This window comes from Crocodylus siamensis, chromosome 15 (genome assembly GCF_052110815.1).
Source record: "Crocodylus siamensis isolate JL-2025a chromosome 15, ASM5211081v1, whole genome shotgun sequence".
NCBI classification, from domain to species: Eukaryota; Metazoa; Chordata; order Crocodylia; family Crocodylidae; genus Crocodylus; species Crocodylus siamensis.
The window spans coordinates 52,713,448-52,726,596 of NC_143409.1; the positions used below are offsets into that span (position 1 = coordinate 52,713,448).

General features: G+C 48.0%; 1 protein-coding gene across 2 annotated transcripts; it reads left to right on the plus strand.

Annotated features, from left to right (window-relative positions):
* The first annotated feature begins 1,266 nt into the window (after positions 1-1,266).
* Positions 1,267-10,473, plus strand: LOC149852840 (uncharacterized). 2 transcript variants are annotated; one of them, XM_090029567.1, is made up of 4 exons: positions 1,267-1,434; positions 2,609-2,762; positions 3,183-3,482; positions 8,355-10,473. In XM_090029567.1, exons 2-4 carry the CDS (start codon positions 2,657-2,659, stop codon positions 8,459-8,461), a joined length of 513 nt encoding a protein of 170 aa, XP_089885693.1. In that variant the 5' UTR covers positions 1,267-1,434; positions 2,609-2,656; the 3' UTR covers positions 8,462-10,473. The 2 variants fall into 2 exon arrangements, with proteins under 2 accessions (XP_089885693.1, XP_089885694.1); XM_090029568.1 differs by lacking the exon at positions 1,267-1,434 and adding an exon at positions 2,210-2,269.
* The last annotated feature ends 2,676 nt before the right edge of the window (positions 10,474-13,149 follow it).

Below are 13,149 nucleotides of genomic sequence, written 5' to 3' on the forward strand. Positions count from 1 at the left end.
TGGTGTAGATGTACCCTCTGGGGCCAAGAGTTTCATTGAAAGTAGAAGACATTCACAGGAGAGGGGGCACAAGGGGACCTGCTGAGTTACAGCCATAAGGTTTTGACAGGTTCACACTTAGGCCAGGAGAAACCACTGTGGTTGATCTCCTCTACCGTACAACCAAGAGAGTTCCCTGGCCAACACTTGCTTCAGGCCAACTATCTGTAGCAGAGCAGGGCCCACAGAAATGGCTGCAGGTCTGTCTACCTGGTGATGGTGGTGGTCCGGAAGAAACCAAACCCATCCTCTACCTGCTGACCTGCTCCAGACTCAGAAGTTCACCAGCAAGGCTGCTGCAGGCTCATGCCAGCACCTCAGGCCAGCACCTCGGTATGACATCCCCTTTCCAGTCTGCTCAGCTCTGGAGACCCATAGCTGCTCTGCTGATCCCTGTCCTCATGCTCTGTCTCACAAGCAGATATTGTCCTTGCTTGCCCTGCCCTGTCCATTTCATGCTTAATTCATTTAACTTTCCTGGAGCCTCCTGGGCTGTCCCACCTTTGCTGACACGCCAACAAAGCTATTCAGGTCTCTGTTGATGCTGGAACTCCATCTTGTCCTGTCTGGTAGGCATCTACTTAACTCTAGCTTCCTTGTCTCTTTCCCCTATTCTTTCCATGCTTTTTAAGTTAGCTGGGGGAAACTGAGACATGCAACATTATTACATGTTGCATTATTACATGCATGCAAACTGAGGCATGCAACATGAACACAGTTAGCATAGACATATTGAAATAAAACCCAGTCCGTCACACCACCCCCCTGCTCCTCCATGAGGTTCTCTTGCTTATGCAGCCAGGGGTCACTGGCATCCTCTCACCTGTCACATTGCACACAATAATGACGATGAATTGGGAGAGTTGGAAGAGAAATGCTGAGGTTAGGTGAGAACCCTCCCATTGCAGGACACAGCTCACCCTCTTTCAGTTTGGGGTTAGGGAAACTTTTTCCTTGAGGGCAGTGTCTTCAGTCAGTGCAGATTTTGTGAGATGTCCTCTGAAGCGGCAGGGGCTGAGTGCTGCTGGAGGCAGGAGCCTCGACCTGCTGTGTGTTGGGCCTCAAGGGTTGCCAGATGGCAAGAGGGGGAAGCAGCCCTCGGTGTTGTGGTTGTGCTGCTTTTGATCGCCTTCCTCTTCCTCCCCACAGACTTTTTCAGCTTGCCGCGGTTTTGCACATGACAGCTCAGCACAGAGCAGCTAATGGAGCTGTCAGTTTCCAGCTGCATGGCCAACGTGACTGTGGGGAAAACCAGATGCAGGGTATAAAGCTCAGAGTTGTCACACAGCCCGGGATCAGTATCACTCCACAGGGGCTGAGGGCTGGGATCAGCTCCAAACCAGGAGCAAGGGGGATCTTGGAAATGAGCTGAGAAGCTGCTGAAACCCTGAGCAGGTAAGGAGACAGCTTCACGGAGAGGGTCTTCAGCACTGTTCTCCTCCTCCATGGATTCCCCTTGGAGGGGAGCCACGGTGAAGCCCTCCACCAACAGGTACCGTCCTGGCAGGTATGGGCAAACCAGGCAGCTGCCCGGGACCCAGGCAGAAATGGGGCCTGAAGACGGTAATTTTAAAAAATATTATTGTCATTACCTCTGGTGACGGGGAGCCCAGTTCTAAAAGTTGGCCGGGAGGCTGCCAGGAGTCTAGGTATGATGCTGCCTTCTGGAGGGGGATAGGAAAACTGTTCCACACTGAACCTGGGTGGGTCAGTTCCTTTAGTCCCAGGGTCTAACTTTACTCTCCACTCCCGTTTTGGGAATGGCATGGAAAAACCCAAATCCACCTGCTTAGTGCAGAAGCCCCTTCCCCAGGACCAGTTCTAAAGCATTGCTGGAGAAGATCAGCTTCAAGGCTGGCTTTGCTGAGTATCTCTGCCATTCCACATATTCCTCATATTTCTCTCTAGCCTAATCCCAGGGATGGCTTTTTTGTGGGGTGATGGTGGTTGGGGAACGGGATATATATGCCCCCTACCTTTTGATTGCAGAGGGGTAGCTTTGTAAGGCATTAGTGACCCCAGCTTTTGCTCTCCTTCCTGGCTTGACTCCACACATGTCCCATCTTGGTGGGATGAGGTCACCAGGGGATAGCCCGAAACTGGGACCACACCTAAATTCTGGGCAGGGTGTTGCTGTGCATAGTATACGGCACTGCACTCAGCAGGATAGGCAATCCCTTCACCCCCACTGAAGGCTGAGAGCAGGAAGATAATGGGGGGTCTTTAGAAGGTAACAAATGCTCGAATGCCGGCCTGCATGACATGGCTTGGGGGCACTCCCCTAATTTCTCCTTTTCAGTGGTGGGGAATCCTGGGGATCAAACTGAGTCCTGGCTGGATTCTGATCTGTGTCCTGAGGTGAATCCGGAGTGACTGTATTTCTCACCTAAGTGACTCCAAGCTCCTGCTAAGTGTCACTCCCCTCTTGATGTTCTCAATTTATCATTTTATTTTCTCCACCTCTTTCTGCTCCCACCCCCCATCTATCCCACCCTCTGTTTCCCTCTCTGTGTCACTCTCTGTGGTTCCATTCATCAAACCCTCTTCTTTTCTTGCTCCTGAATGCCAGGTCCACCCTGTCCCACCAAACATAGACCTGGCTCTCCCCATCACTGCCATGGGTCTCATGCTCCTGGATGCACACAGAGGGCACCTCATTTTTCTTCTTAGTGTGCTGATTTCCCTGGGTGATGTCTACAGCCTATGTAAACCTGGGCTATCAGGTAAGAAAGAAGCATACTTCTGAGCCCTTAAACCCACCTCTTTACCTTCATCTGGAAATAGGACCTGGCTCCTAATCCCCTCTGCTCTAATTTATTAGACCTCACTCCACTCCTGGAGCTGAGAATATGACCCAGGACTCCCCACTATCACTCCAAACCAGGCCCTAGTGCTGGTGATGGGACTCAGGAGTCCTGACTCCAGCTCCCTGGTTTCTAACTATTAGACACGACTCCTTTCTCAGAGCTAGGAAATGCACTACGAGTCCGGTCTCCCAGCCCATCCTCCCTGCTTTGTTACATTAGAGGCAGAATCCAGGCGTGCCATTTCAGAGCACCCCAGCCCATGCTGAAGTCCCAGCATCTTGCTCTCTGCTCCCTCAAGAGTGATTGAGACTTCAGGCTGTTTGCTTCCTCTTGCAGGTACTGATGATTGCTCCTTGAAGAACTTGGCTGGGGAAAAAGGACAGCTTTTAACCATCCCATTTAAAACCACGAACGTCAGCATGGATTTATACAGGTGTAATGATTCAACTCAGAACTGGGATCGCCTCTACAGTCTACCCAAGTTTGGGGGAGGCCCGCAGCCCATGCAGAACTATTCTAAACTGCAGATCACCACATCAGAGGGGAATTTCAGGGTGCAGCACTTCAACCCAGGAGTCTTCATGTTTGCAGATCTGAATGGCAGATGCTTGGGGCAGTTCAACCTGTCGGTGGAAGGTAAATTCTGCTTGAGGGCATCTTGGCATCACTGTTTGATCACAAGGTTTGGGAACAGACAGGGGGGAATTTTCCATCTCAGCCAGTAGCTGAAAAGCTACACTGTCTCCCTGCAATGGACAAAAAGTAATGACCCTTCTCTCTCATCCTCACCAAAACTCAACTCTTCATCTTATATGGTCCCACTCACTAATTAATGAGTTTTTCTAAATGTCCTTTTAGCCTCTCCTCTTGCACTTTATGAAATATGAATATAATCTTATATTTAAAGGGATAATATAAACTATAAAGAAAACAAGGGGACTTTTTATCAACAAAAACTATCACATTTCCCCCTTAAAAACATATTGCAGTAAATGCAGCTTCGTTCCAAACTTTTCAACAACTTCTAGCTGTTACATACTTGATCACTATGTGTTTATAAAAGAGTGTAAAAAAACTATAACAAATGATTGTAAGCCATGGTTATAATTTGGAACAGGTAAAAATGCTCCATATTCATGGTGGAATAGTCCAAACTTAAAAAATATATATTTTTCTTCTGGAAGTTTATTTTAAAGGAAATATTTTTGTTTATTCAAAATTTTGGCATGTAAAACATTAGTTAAAACATTTCCACTTTGGAGATCCTGCAGATTTTTCCTTTGCCCTTTCTTCCCCGCCCCCCCCAGTGTTCTTTTTAGCCCTAGAAAAAAGAAAAAACAGAAGGGGACAAAATCAAATCAAATAAACAGAAAATGTTGGGGCTGGGGAAAGAATGCTTGTGTGAAAATGCTTGTAATTTAGGTAAGGAAAACATATTTTTTGTCAAAATAATTTGATGCAAAACTTTCCAACCCATCTAACTGTTGATCTGTGGGGGCTCAACTAAATTAGGCAGCCATTTACTAAAGCATCCTTTAATCAGTTAAGCAATTTTAATTTCGTAGATGTAGCCTTAACACGAGGTTGGACAATCCTTTCACAATACCTAATGCAGAAAATTAACCAAAGTAGAAACACGTAGAACAAAAGCTCTTGTGGCTGAAGCTTTTATCAGTCCACAAAAACTTGTGCTCTCTCTCTATATCTACATATATATGGAGAGAGACCACAGGCTTTGGCATTATGTATGTTATTGAGTTATTTTATTTTGTATGTGCATCTGTATCTATATCTGTATAGATATAGATCAGTTGATTTTTATCCATCTATCTAGCTCTCTACCCATGTACACATACATACACTTTTGGTAACCTATAAGGTGCAAATCTACCCTGCCTTTTAGTTGACTAACAAGGCTAATTACATGCACTGACCTAATAAGAGCAGCTGTTCCACATATCCATCCTGTGAAAGACAAAGCCATAGCCCAGTGGTTCCCAAACTTTTTAGACTTAATGCATTCCTTGTTAGACTCAAGGCACCCCTTGAAAATACCAGCTCTGCTTTTGCCTGCAGAAAACAGCAATTCTTCTGGTGTAAAGTACGCAGAAAGACCACAGCAAGGCAAAATGTTTTGACACCTGTGGATTTCTTATTTGCAACCTCTGGGTTTATCTTGCAAATCATGTTTACACACCAAACAGCATGGACCCTGCAGCACTCTCGAAAGGGTTTCAAGGCACCCCAGGGTGCTGCAGCTCCCTAATTTGAGACTCACTGCTATAGCCCCTTCAAAGGAAAAAAATCCCTTTTTGCCAACAGGAACTCAGTGTTGTACAGCAGAAACCTCTGGGACTGTCAGATCCTCCCAGAATATTACCCTCCCTCCCATACCCAGGGTCACCCCAGCATGGATGGGCACTGAATAGCAGGGTCAATGAAAGGGCCTGAGTTAGACAGGAGGGTTTTGGGATTAAAGTGCTGGGTGGGGATTCATGGCAAATAGGCTTTGTTCCTGCCTTTGCCATACTCCATCACGCAGGCAAGGCACTTCATCTTTCTGTGCCCCTGTGTGCTCCCCTGTAGCCTAAGGACAGCAGGAATATTCTCCTTTTGATCCCTCCCTTAGCTCAGCATCTCCTGTATCTAGGTCTTACCTCAAAATCTTTGGCACTTCTTCCACCACCTCCTGTTAAACCTGTCAACATCCATGAGATGTACAGTTGACTCAAATGCCAGTGAAGACATCTGCCCCTGTAGCGTGCCATGCAAACAGCTCCATTGACTTCCAGCCATGGGGGTGTCAGAGCGATGGAACTATGATACTTGTGAGAGACGCCAGTTTTTTTGAGGGCAATACCCTCTATTGGACCAGCATTCAGGGTGAAAGTCACAGGAGATGTGAAACGCTTCTCAGCATTAGAAAACACAATCTGTGAATTGTCCTCTGCCCAGAAATTACTGAGCAGCTTTGGGGGAGTCTATGAAGCTTGTTTGTGTGGGAGAGCTCTCATGCTTCAATACTCTGCCTTCCTATTTGCCTAAAACACCAGACTGCTTTCAGCTGTGGTCAGCAGCAATCTGCTCAGCTGCCGCAGCTGCAATAAGACACCCCTGTGGCATTGCACTCTGTGTGCAGGTCAGGTCAGTCTCCCATCTTCAGTAGGTCTGAACCCTGCTTTGGCTGGGCAAGACCGCGGCTGAAAGTATTGCCAGGCTGGATGGCTCCTTGGTTTGGTCCTGGGAGGTGAAAGGAAGTTTGGGGAAGAGGATCCTGAGCTTCCTATGACCACTGATGTCTAATTTGAGGCATCAGGGAAATATGGCAAGCTGAATCCACTGACAGATTTCCAAAGGTATTAGCTCCAATAAAAATCAATAGGATTCAGGTGCTTAGTCTGATTAACTCCTTTGGAAAAAGTCCTATTTGGTACCTATCTTTAGGCTGTTGAAAGCCTGGCTCTGCATATTTACCCTAGGGCCTAATGGGGAACGTAAAAATGGCAAAGGTACTTACTGGTCTAAATGCTCTTCTAAGCATGTGTATAGCCACACTGCAAAGAGATGTCAGGTCTTCATTCAACCTCTTCATTTCTGCTGGAAAATGAGAAAGTAATGCAGAATTGGGAGAAGGGAAAGTATTGCTTTTTGCTTTCCTACTCCAGTTCCAGGCACCTGTCTCCACAGCCCTGAGTGCGGAGTGTGTGTGATGGGCAGAGCCTATGGGCCGACCACCTCTTTTCTTCCAGGGCTGGCCCGGCCCCTTGTGCTGGTGCCCATATGCCTGGCTTGTGGGGGAAGCCTGAGAAGTGGGCAGAAAATTACCAGCTTTCATTTTTCATTGAAAAAACAACTAACTTACCTACACCTTAAGAAAAAATAACCACTGAGGTTCTTACCAGTTCCATTTTTAATTAACAACAAGTTTTACCTGGAATTTTTTTTACCACTTAGATATGTTGGTCCTGGATATGACTGTGGTTATTTGGTTATTCTGAGCATTAAACACTTCAGGAAATGCTGTTACAGATAGGTTTAAGCCAAGCCATGGTTCAAGATGCCACCTATGTAGGACAAGAGCTTGCAGAAGTTTTAAAATGATTTTTATTCGGGAAGGTTTTTTTTCTACTTGTTCACCATTTTTTCTGAGAAAATTAATTGATTTAAACATTTCCAGCAGGAGGAGACCTCTATCTCCCACCCCCCCTTTCTTTTTGCTGTTTCCATTCTACTACAGAAAAAGGTAAAGGAGAGCAGGGAAGATTAGAGTGAGTGAATAAAGAGAAAATGTAGGAAGCATTTTATGAACCGTTTTGGTGACTTGGAAAAAAACATCACTTGGTCCTGTCAAAAAAGTCAAAGGTTTCTAGCATCACTACTGATCTGTGCAGTACGCTTAAGTCAGTCAACCAACCATTTCCTAGCTCATGCAGATATCTCTTTTGTGATAACTACCTTCTGCCACAAACACTAGATCAGAGAGTGGCTGCAGTCTGCACTTCTGCTGTGCTGAGCAGTCACAGGGCACTGTGTGGTCCAGGGAGTGACACTTTGACTTCCCCAAACAGTAGCAGCTCCCCACATCTACCTTACTTGGGCCCATGTCTCTCACCTATACAAGGACAGGAGGCACTTCTATTTTTGCCGGCAGGTACTCAGCGTTATGCAAGGGAATTCCCTGTTTGCCTTTGCTCTTTCCCACCCTGCTCCTATGGCAGGGCACCCCCTGCCTAGAAGCACTGAACAGGAGTCAGTGGAAGGATGTGGGTTAGGAAGGAGGGAGTCTGGAGTGTGTGAGACCTTGGGTAATCGCTTCCGCTCTCTGATTTTCAGCTTACTCATGTGCAGAGTTAATTAAAAATAGTGTCCCGCCCCCAGTGAGATGTCTAATACAGCTGGCTCCTCCCTCAAACTTTCTTGCCTTTACACATTTCCTCCATCAGAGCCTCCCAGGAGGTGGCAGAGCCTCTTGTTTGCCAGCTTTTTTTTTTGTGCTCAACCTCTTTTGTCCTCCCCACAGAGCATAGCTTAGTTTGGCAGGACACCGCATGACCAGATATAAATGGGTGGTGCCACTCAGTCCCCCTTTTTTTTGTGTTAAGGCTCTTCGAGGTAGGTGGTCAAGGCTTCTAGCTGTCAAGGTCCATAGGGCTAATAAAGCATTTGCTCCTGAGATACTGTAGGACCTCATGGGTGCGTGAGGGTGCATTATGTGAGAGAGAGTCCATCTGGAGTGCCTGGCCCATAGGGAAAAGTGGCAGCCTAAAACATAGCTCCCACAAAGCTTTGCAGGTCAGGATACCCCTCTTCTGTCAGTCAATTTTGATTTAGGACTGTCAACTAGTTTGACACGTCCCAGCTTCAGTTTGCAGGTGCAAGTTCTTGGGTGTTAAGGGTCCCTCTCCCTCCCATAAAGAAATCAAGGCTTTCCATTGGGAAATGCTGATGAAAAGGAACTTTTATTTGGTTTTTCTGAAATCCGTTGTGAAAGAAATTCTTATTTTTCAGCAGCACGAGGAGCAGGTCCCAAGGTGAACCTCATCCCCACTTCATACTGGTACGTGCTGTGGATCGGAGGCTGCGGCTGGTTCTTCCACTTCTTCAGCTCCTTCTAGCTCTTTGTTATGGGTAGCTTTTTTAGCCTATCAGTGCTTTGCTGAAAGAAATGGCAGCAATAGCCACACTAGAGGTGGAGACACTGAGCTCTGAAAAATCCCAGAGATTCCCAACGCAAAAACCACTGGTGCACCCAAGTTTGGAGAAGGGGGAGGAGTTCGCTCCCAACTCTTTCTGATCATCCACTTGCCCAGTGATTTGTTTCCTGTGGTCCCACCATTTAGTAGTTGTTGACATGAGAAAGCCAGTGCTGTTTGTCCATGGGATATGCTGCTGTGTCATTCCAGCCCCAGTCATCCATGTGTGAGGCGTTGCAGTGTGGGTTATTATCCCGGGTTTCCAGCCAGACTGGATGGATTCAGGCCCCAAGCTCTACCTTCCCCAGCCTCTGCCTCTGCTTGTGGTATAAACCACTTCCTGCCAGCCACTTTGAAGGATATATCTGCAGTGTGCGCTGGCTTAAGGCAGGTAGGGGGGATTTGTGGGGGGAGAGGCTGGATGCCTAGAACACCCCCTCTGTGCACACTCCAAGAATTCACCTGGGTAATTTTTTGCACTGGATTGTGGGACACCTCTAGGAATACAAGAGAACTGGTGAGAAGAGGGATCAAATTACCATAACACCCAGCCCCCACCTACCTGTTTCCCATAATTCACTTGGCACACTTCCAAGCAGAGCTGTGACTTTAGAGGAGGTACATTGAAGTTGTATGCATTATTGAGATAGTAAGTGTTTCCTAGTATACGTGGGGAGGGGTGATGCTGGTGGTGGGAGTCTTTGGTGCTAAAATGCCCCAGTGGCACTGGCTGCACTTTAAAAATCAGCATTGCAAGGACAGGCAGATTTCAGTGGGGCTTCCTTCAAAGAGATAAGATGTCATTAAACCATTGAGAAGGGGGGAGGAGATTTGGATTTTCTTCCCAGTTCTGCTACTTGCCCGTATGTGACCTTTGGAAAGTCACTCCCTCGCACAGGGCCTGTTTCCCAATCAGTAAAGTACAGCTAATAATCATCCCCTTTAGTTAATTCAGACTACAGACACTTCGGAGGAGGGACTGTTGTCACTGTAGGTCTTTCTAGCACCCAGCACAATGGAAACTCATCTTATTTGATGCTACTACAACAGCAATAATTCATTAGAAGGGGAAATGGGTGTAACCCAGGCGGTACTCCAAGAGGTACCCCCTCTCCAGTTGAAGGGATCAAAGTAGGTGCACAAGCGCTGTGGGAGGTGTAGGGACTCTTCTCCCCCTATACAACAGAGCCAAACCACCAAGGGAGACGTAACCATATACCTTTTAATACTGGGAACATAACAGGCATAAATCAGAGGGTATAGTGGACACTACAATGCCCCAAGGGGGCAGGATTCAACAAAGGCCCACGCTGCCCCTTTTATCCCCCTCCAGGTGACCCAAGGGGCCAATCAGGACATGGGGGTGGGGTGGGGGGGTGAGCCTCTGGGGCCTGATTGGTGTGGAAAGGGAATCCCAAGTCCTCCAATCATCTTTTACCCCTTCAAAACCCCTGGGCCAGGTCACTGCCAGCTAGCCCATGACATGGGACAAGCTTTTTCAGAATATGCAAGTTTCCCCTATAATAGACATTGGTGCTGCAGGCCACAACCTATACCCTCCTGGCCCCAGTTTCTCCACAGTCTGCTTTTGCTGTAAAGCACTTCCTGTGACTTTAAAGGAAATAAATGCAATATGTGTTTTATTTGGCACTGAAGATGCCTGTAGTGGCATTAAAACTGACATGTCACTTTTTTAAACAGTGGCACAGACCCTGGTTGGTCATCTGTCAAGCTCTTTGCACAAATTGTGAAAATAAAGGACATACCAGATGAAAACTGGTATAAAAAATGAATGTCTGTTGCCAGTTTCTGATTGCAAAAAGTAAGGACGACAGTTCCATTTCCTGTTATCAATGGGCATGCATGAGCCTAACCAGGGTAAAACACTGGGATTTTTGTAAAGGCATTCAAATATATTTGTATTAAAGTGCATTATTATCCTTTTGGTTCTTATTGTCATCATTACCAGTAAGCTACAGGCCAGGACTTCAGCCCTGATTGTAAGCAGGTGAAATTGTCTCATTCTCTTATTGATAATTACTTCTACTCAATTCTGCTATGTTTCTAACAGGGAGTATATGACATGTCAGTGCTAGAAGGCACTCTCACCATTCAGTGATTACTAAAGGACAACAGCTTTCTGTAAGTTATCAACTTACAGGATTAGTCCTTTAGCCCACAGCTATCCAGCTGGTAACCTGCAAATTGCATGCACGCATCTTCAGGCATCTTCATGCATGCATCTGACCATTGTTCTTTGCATTGCTCTGGTTACAGCAGCATCACAGTTTCATAGTTTCTAGGGTCGGAAGGGACCTAAGCAGATCATCTAGTCCGACACCCTGCCATGGGCAGGAAAGAGTGCTGGGGTCATATGATCCCGGTTAGGTGTCTATCTAGCCTCCTTTTGAAGACCCCCAGGCTAAGGGCGAGTACCACTTCCCTTGGAAGTTGGTTCCAGATCCTAGCTGCCCTGATTGTGAAGTAGCACCTCCTGAGGTCTAGCCTGAATCTACTCTCAGTCAAGTTATGGCCGTTGCTCCTTGTTATCCCCGGTATTGCTTGTTGGCCCCCCTTGGCAAGTTTATAGGCGGCCACCAGATCCCCTCTCAGCCTTCCCTTGTGGAAGCTGAACTGGTTCAGGTCCCGTAGCCTCTCCTCGTAGGGCCTGCCCTGCTGCCCCCGATCATGCGGGTGGCCTCCTCTGCACCCTCTCCATGTTGTCCACATCCCCGCTGAAGTGTGGCGCCCAGAACTGGACGCAGTACTCCAGCTGCGGCCTGACCAGAGCGGTAATAAATTTAATCGAGCTCCTAACTCGACTAAGAAAACAGACAGAGACCAGAAGTCCTCCCTCTATATGACACTGGTGTGGAAGAAATCAAACTTTGCATTGTGGTTGAATCAGAACTGACAGAGCCAGCTTTTCTTTATTTAGGGGTATACTGTGATCACAGGGAGGATTTCATACAGCAAGAGGAATCACCCACTTGTCTGTTTCTTGCACTTTCTAAGTTTACAGGCATATTTATACTTAAGACAGAAAGAGAAAACAATACGACCTTGGAGTAACAAATAGAAGTAAACCGCACACAGATACACAGACAGTTTACTTAAAGAAAAGGGAAACACAGGGTAAAATATCAAGACAAAACAGAACATGTAACTGAAATAAGCAGTGTCAGCACTTGTGGATGCAGGTGTTGCAGAGGATATCGTCTTTCTGGAGTTCCGGAAGGCCTTCGACACTGTTCTCATTAAGAAACTGGGGGACTGTGGCGTCGACACCCACACAGTCAAATGGGTCGCCAACTGGCTGGAGGGCCACACCCAGAGAGCGGTGGTGGACGGGTCATTTTCGACCTGGAGGGACGTGGGCAGTGGGGTCCCCCAGGGCTCAGTCCTCGGGCCCGCGCTGTTCAACATCTTCATCAGTGATTTGGACGAGGGGGTAAATAGCACTCTGTTCAAATTTGCTGATGACACTAAGATGTGGGGGGATGTGGGCACGCTAGAAGGGAGAAATAGGCTACAATCGGACCTAGACAGGTTACAGGGGTGGGCGGACGAGAACAGGATGGGCTTCAACACTGACAAGTGCAAGGTGCTGCACCTGGGGAGGAAGAGCCAGCACCATACCTACAGGCTGGGGAACTCCCTTCTCGTCAGTGCAGAGGCAGGAAAGGATCTTGGAGTCATCACTGATGCCAAGGTGAATGTGGGCCGGTAGTGTGGGGATGCAGTTAGGAAGGCCAACTGCACCTTGTCACGTATACACAGATGCATCTCGAGCAGGTCCAGGGAGGCGATCCTCCCCCTCTATACGGCACTGGTCAGGCCGCAGCTGGAGTACTGCATCCAATTCTGGGCGCTGCACTTCAGGAGGGATGTGGACAACATGGAGAGGGTCCAGAGGAGGCCACCCGCATGATCAGGGGGCAGCAGGGCAGGGGGCTATGAGGAGAGGTGACGGGACCTGAACCTGTTCAGCCTCCACAAGAGAAGGCTGAGCGGGATTTAGTGGCCTGTTACAAGCTAGTCAGTGGGGATCAGCGGGCATTGGGGGGGTCCCTGTTCCCCCGAGCACCACCAGGAGTGACCAGGAATAACGGTCACAAGCTGGCAGAGGGTAGATTTAGGCTAGACATCAGGAGGTGCAACTTCACGGTCAGGGCGGCTAGGATCTGGAACCAACTTCCCAGCGAAGTGGTGCTTGCTCCTACCCCAGGGGTCTTGAAGACAAGGCTAGACAAGCACCTTGCTGGGGTTGTTTGACCCCAGCACTCTTTCCTGCCGTGGCAGGGGGTCGAACTCGACGATCTGCTCAGGTCCCTTCTGACCCGACCTACTATGACAGGATGAAAGGCAACCAGATTGGTCTGACAGGACCTGCCTCTAATGAACCCATGCTGATTGCCCCTAAGCATAAACTCCCCTGCTGGCCCCTTGCAGATGTGCTCCTGGATAAAGTCCCTGGGGTTCCCCATCCTCCTCCAGCTTCTGCTGACCACCCTCGCCCCATGCGGCGAGGTAGTACATCATGACACAGGAAGTGGGGGTTTAACCTAGGGCCATGTGGGCCTGCAGTTTAGCAAGGGGCCGGGGAAAGC

Bases quoted from the DNA above. Each gene is read 5' to 3' on its own strand.
- LOC149852840 (XM_090029567.1), top strand. From the start codon at position 2,657: ATGGGTCTCATGCTCCTGGATGCACACAGAGGGCACCTCATTTTTCTT. The intron at 2,763-3,182 runs GTAAGAAAGAAG...TTCCTCTTGCAG, and splicing joins ATGTAAACCTGGGCTATCAG to GTACTGATGATTGCTCCTTG. The intron at 3,483-8,354 runs GTAAATTCTGCT...CTTATTTTTCAG, and splicing joins GTTCAACCTGTCGGTGGAAG to CAGCACGAGGAGCAGGTCCC.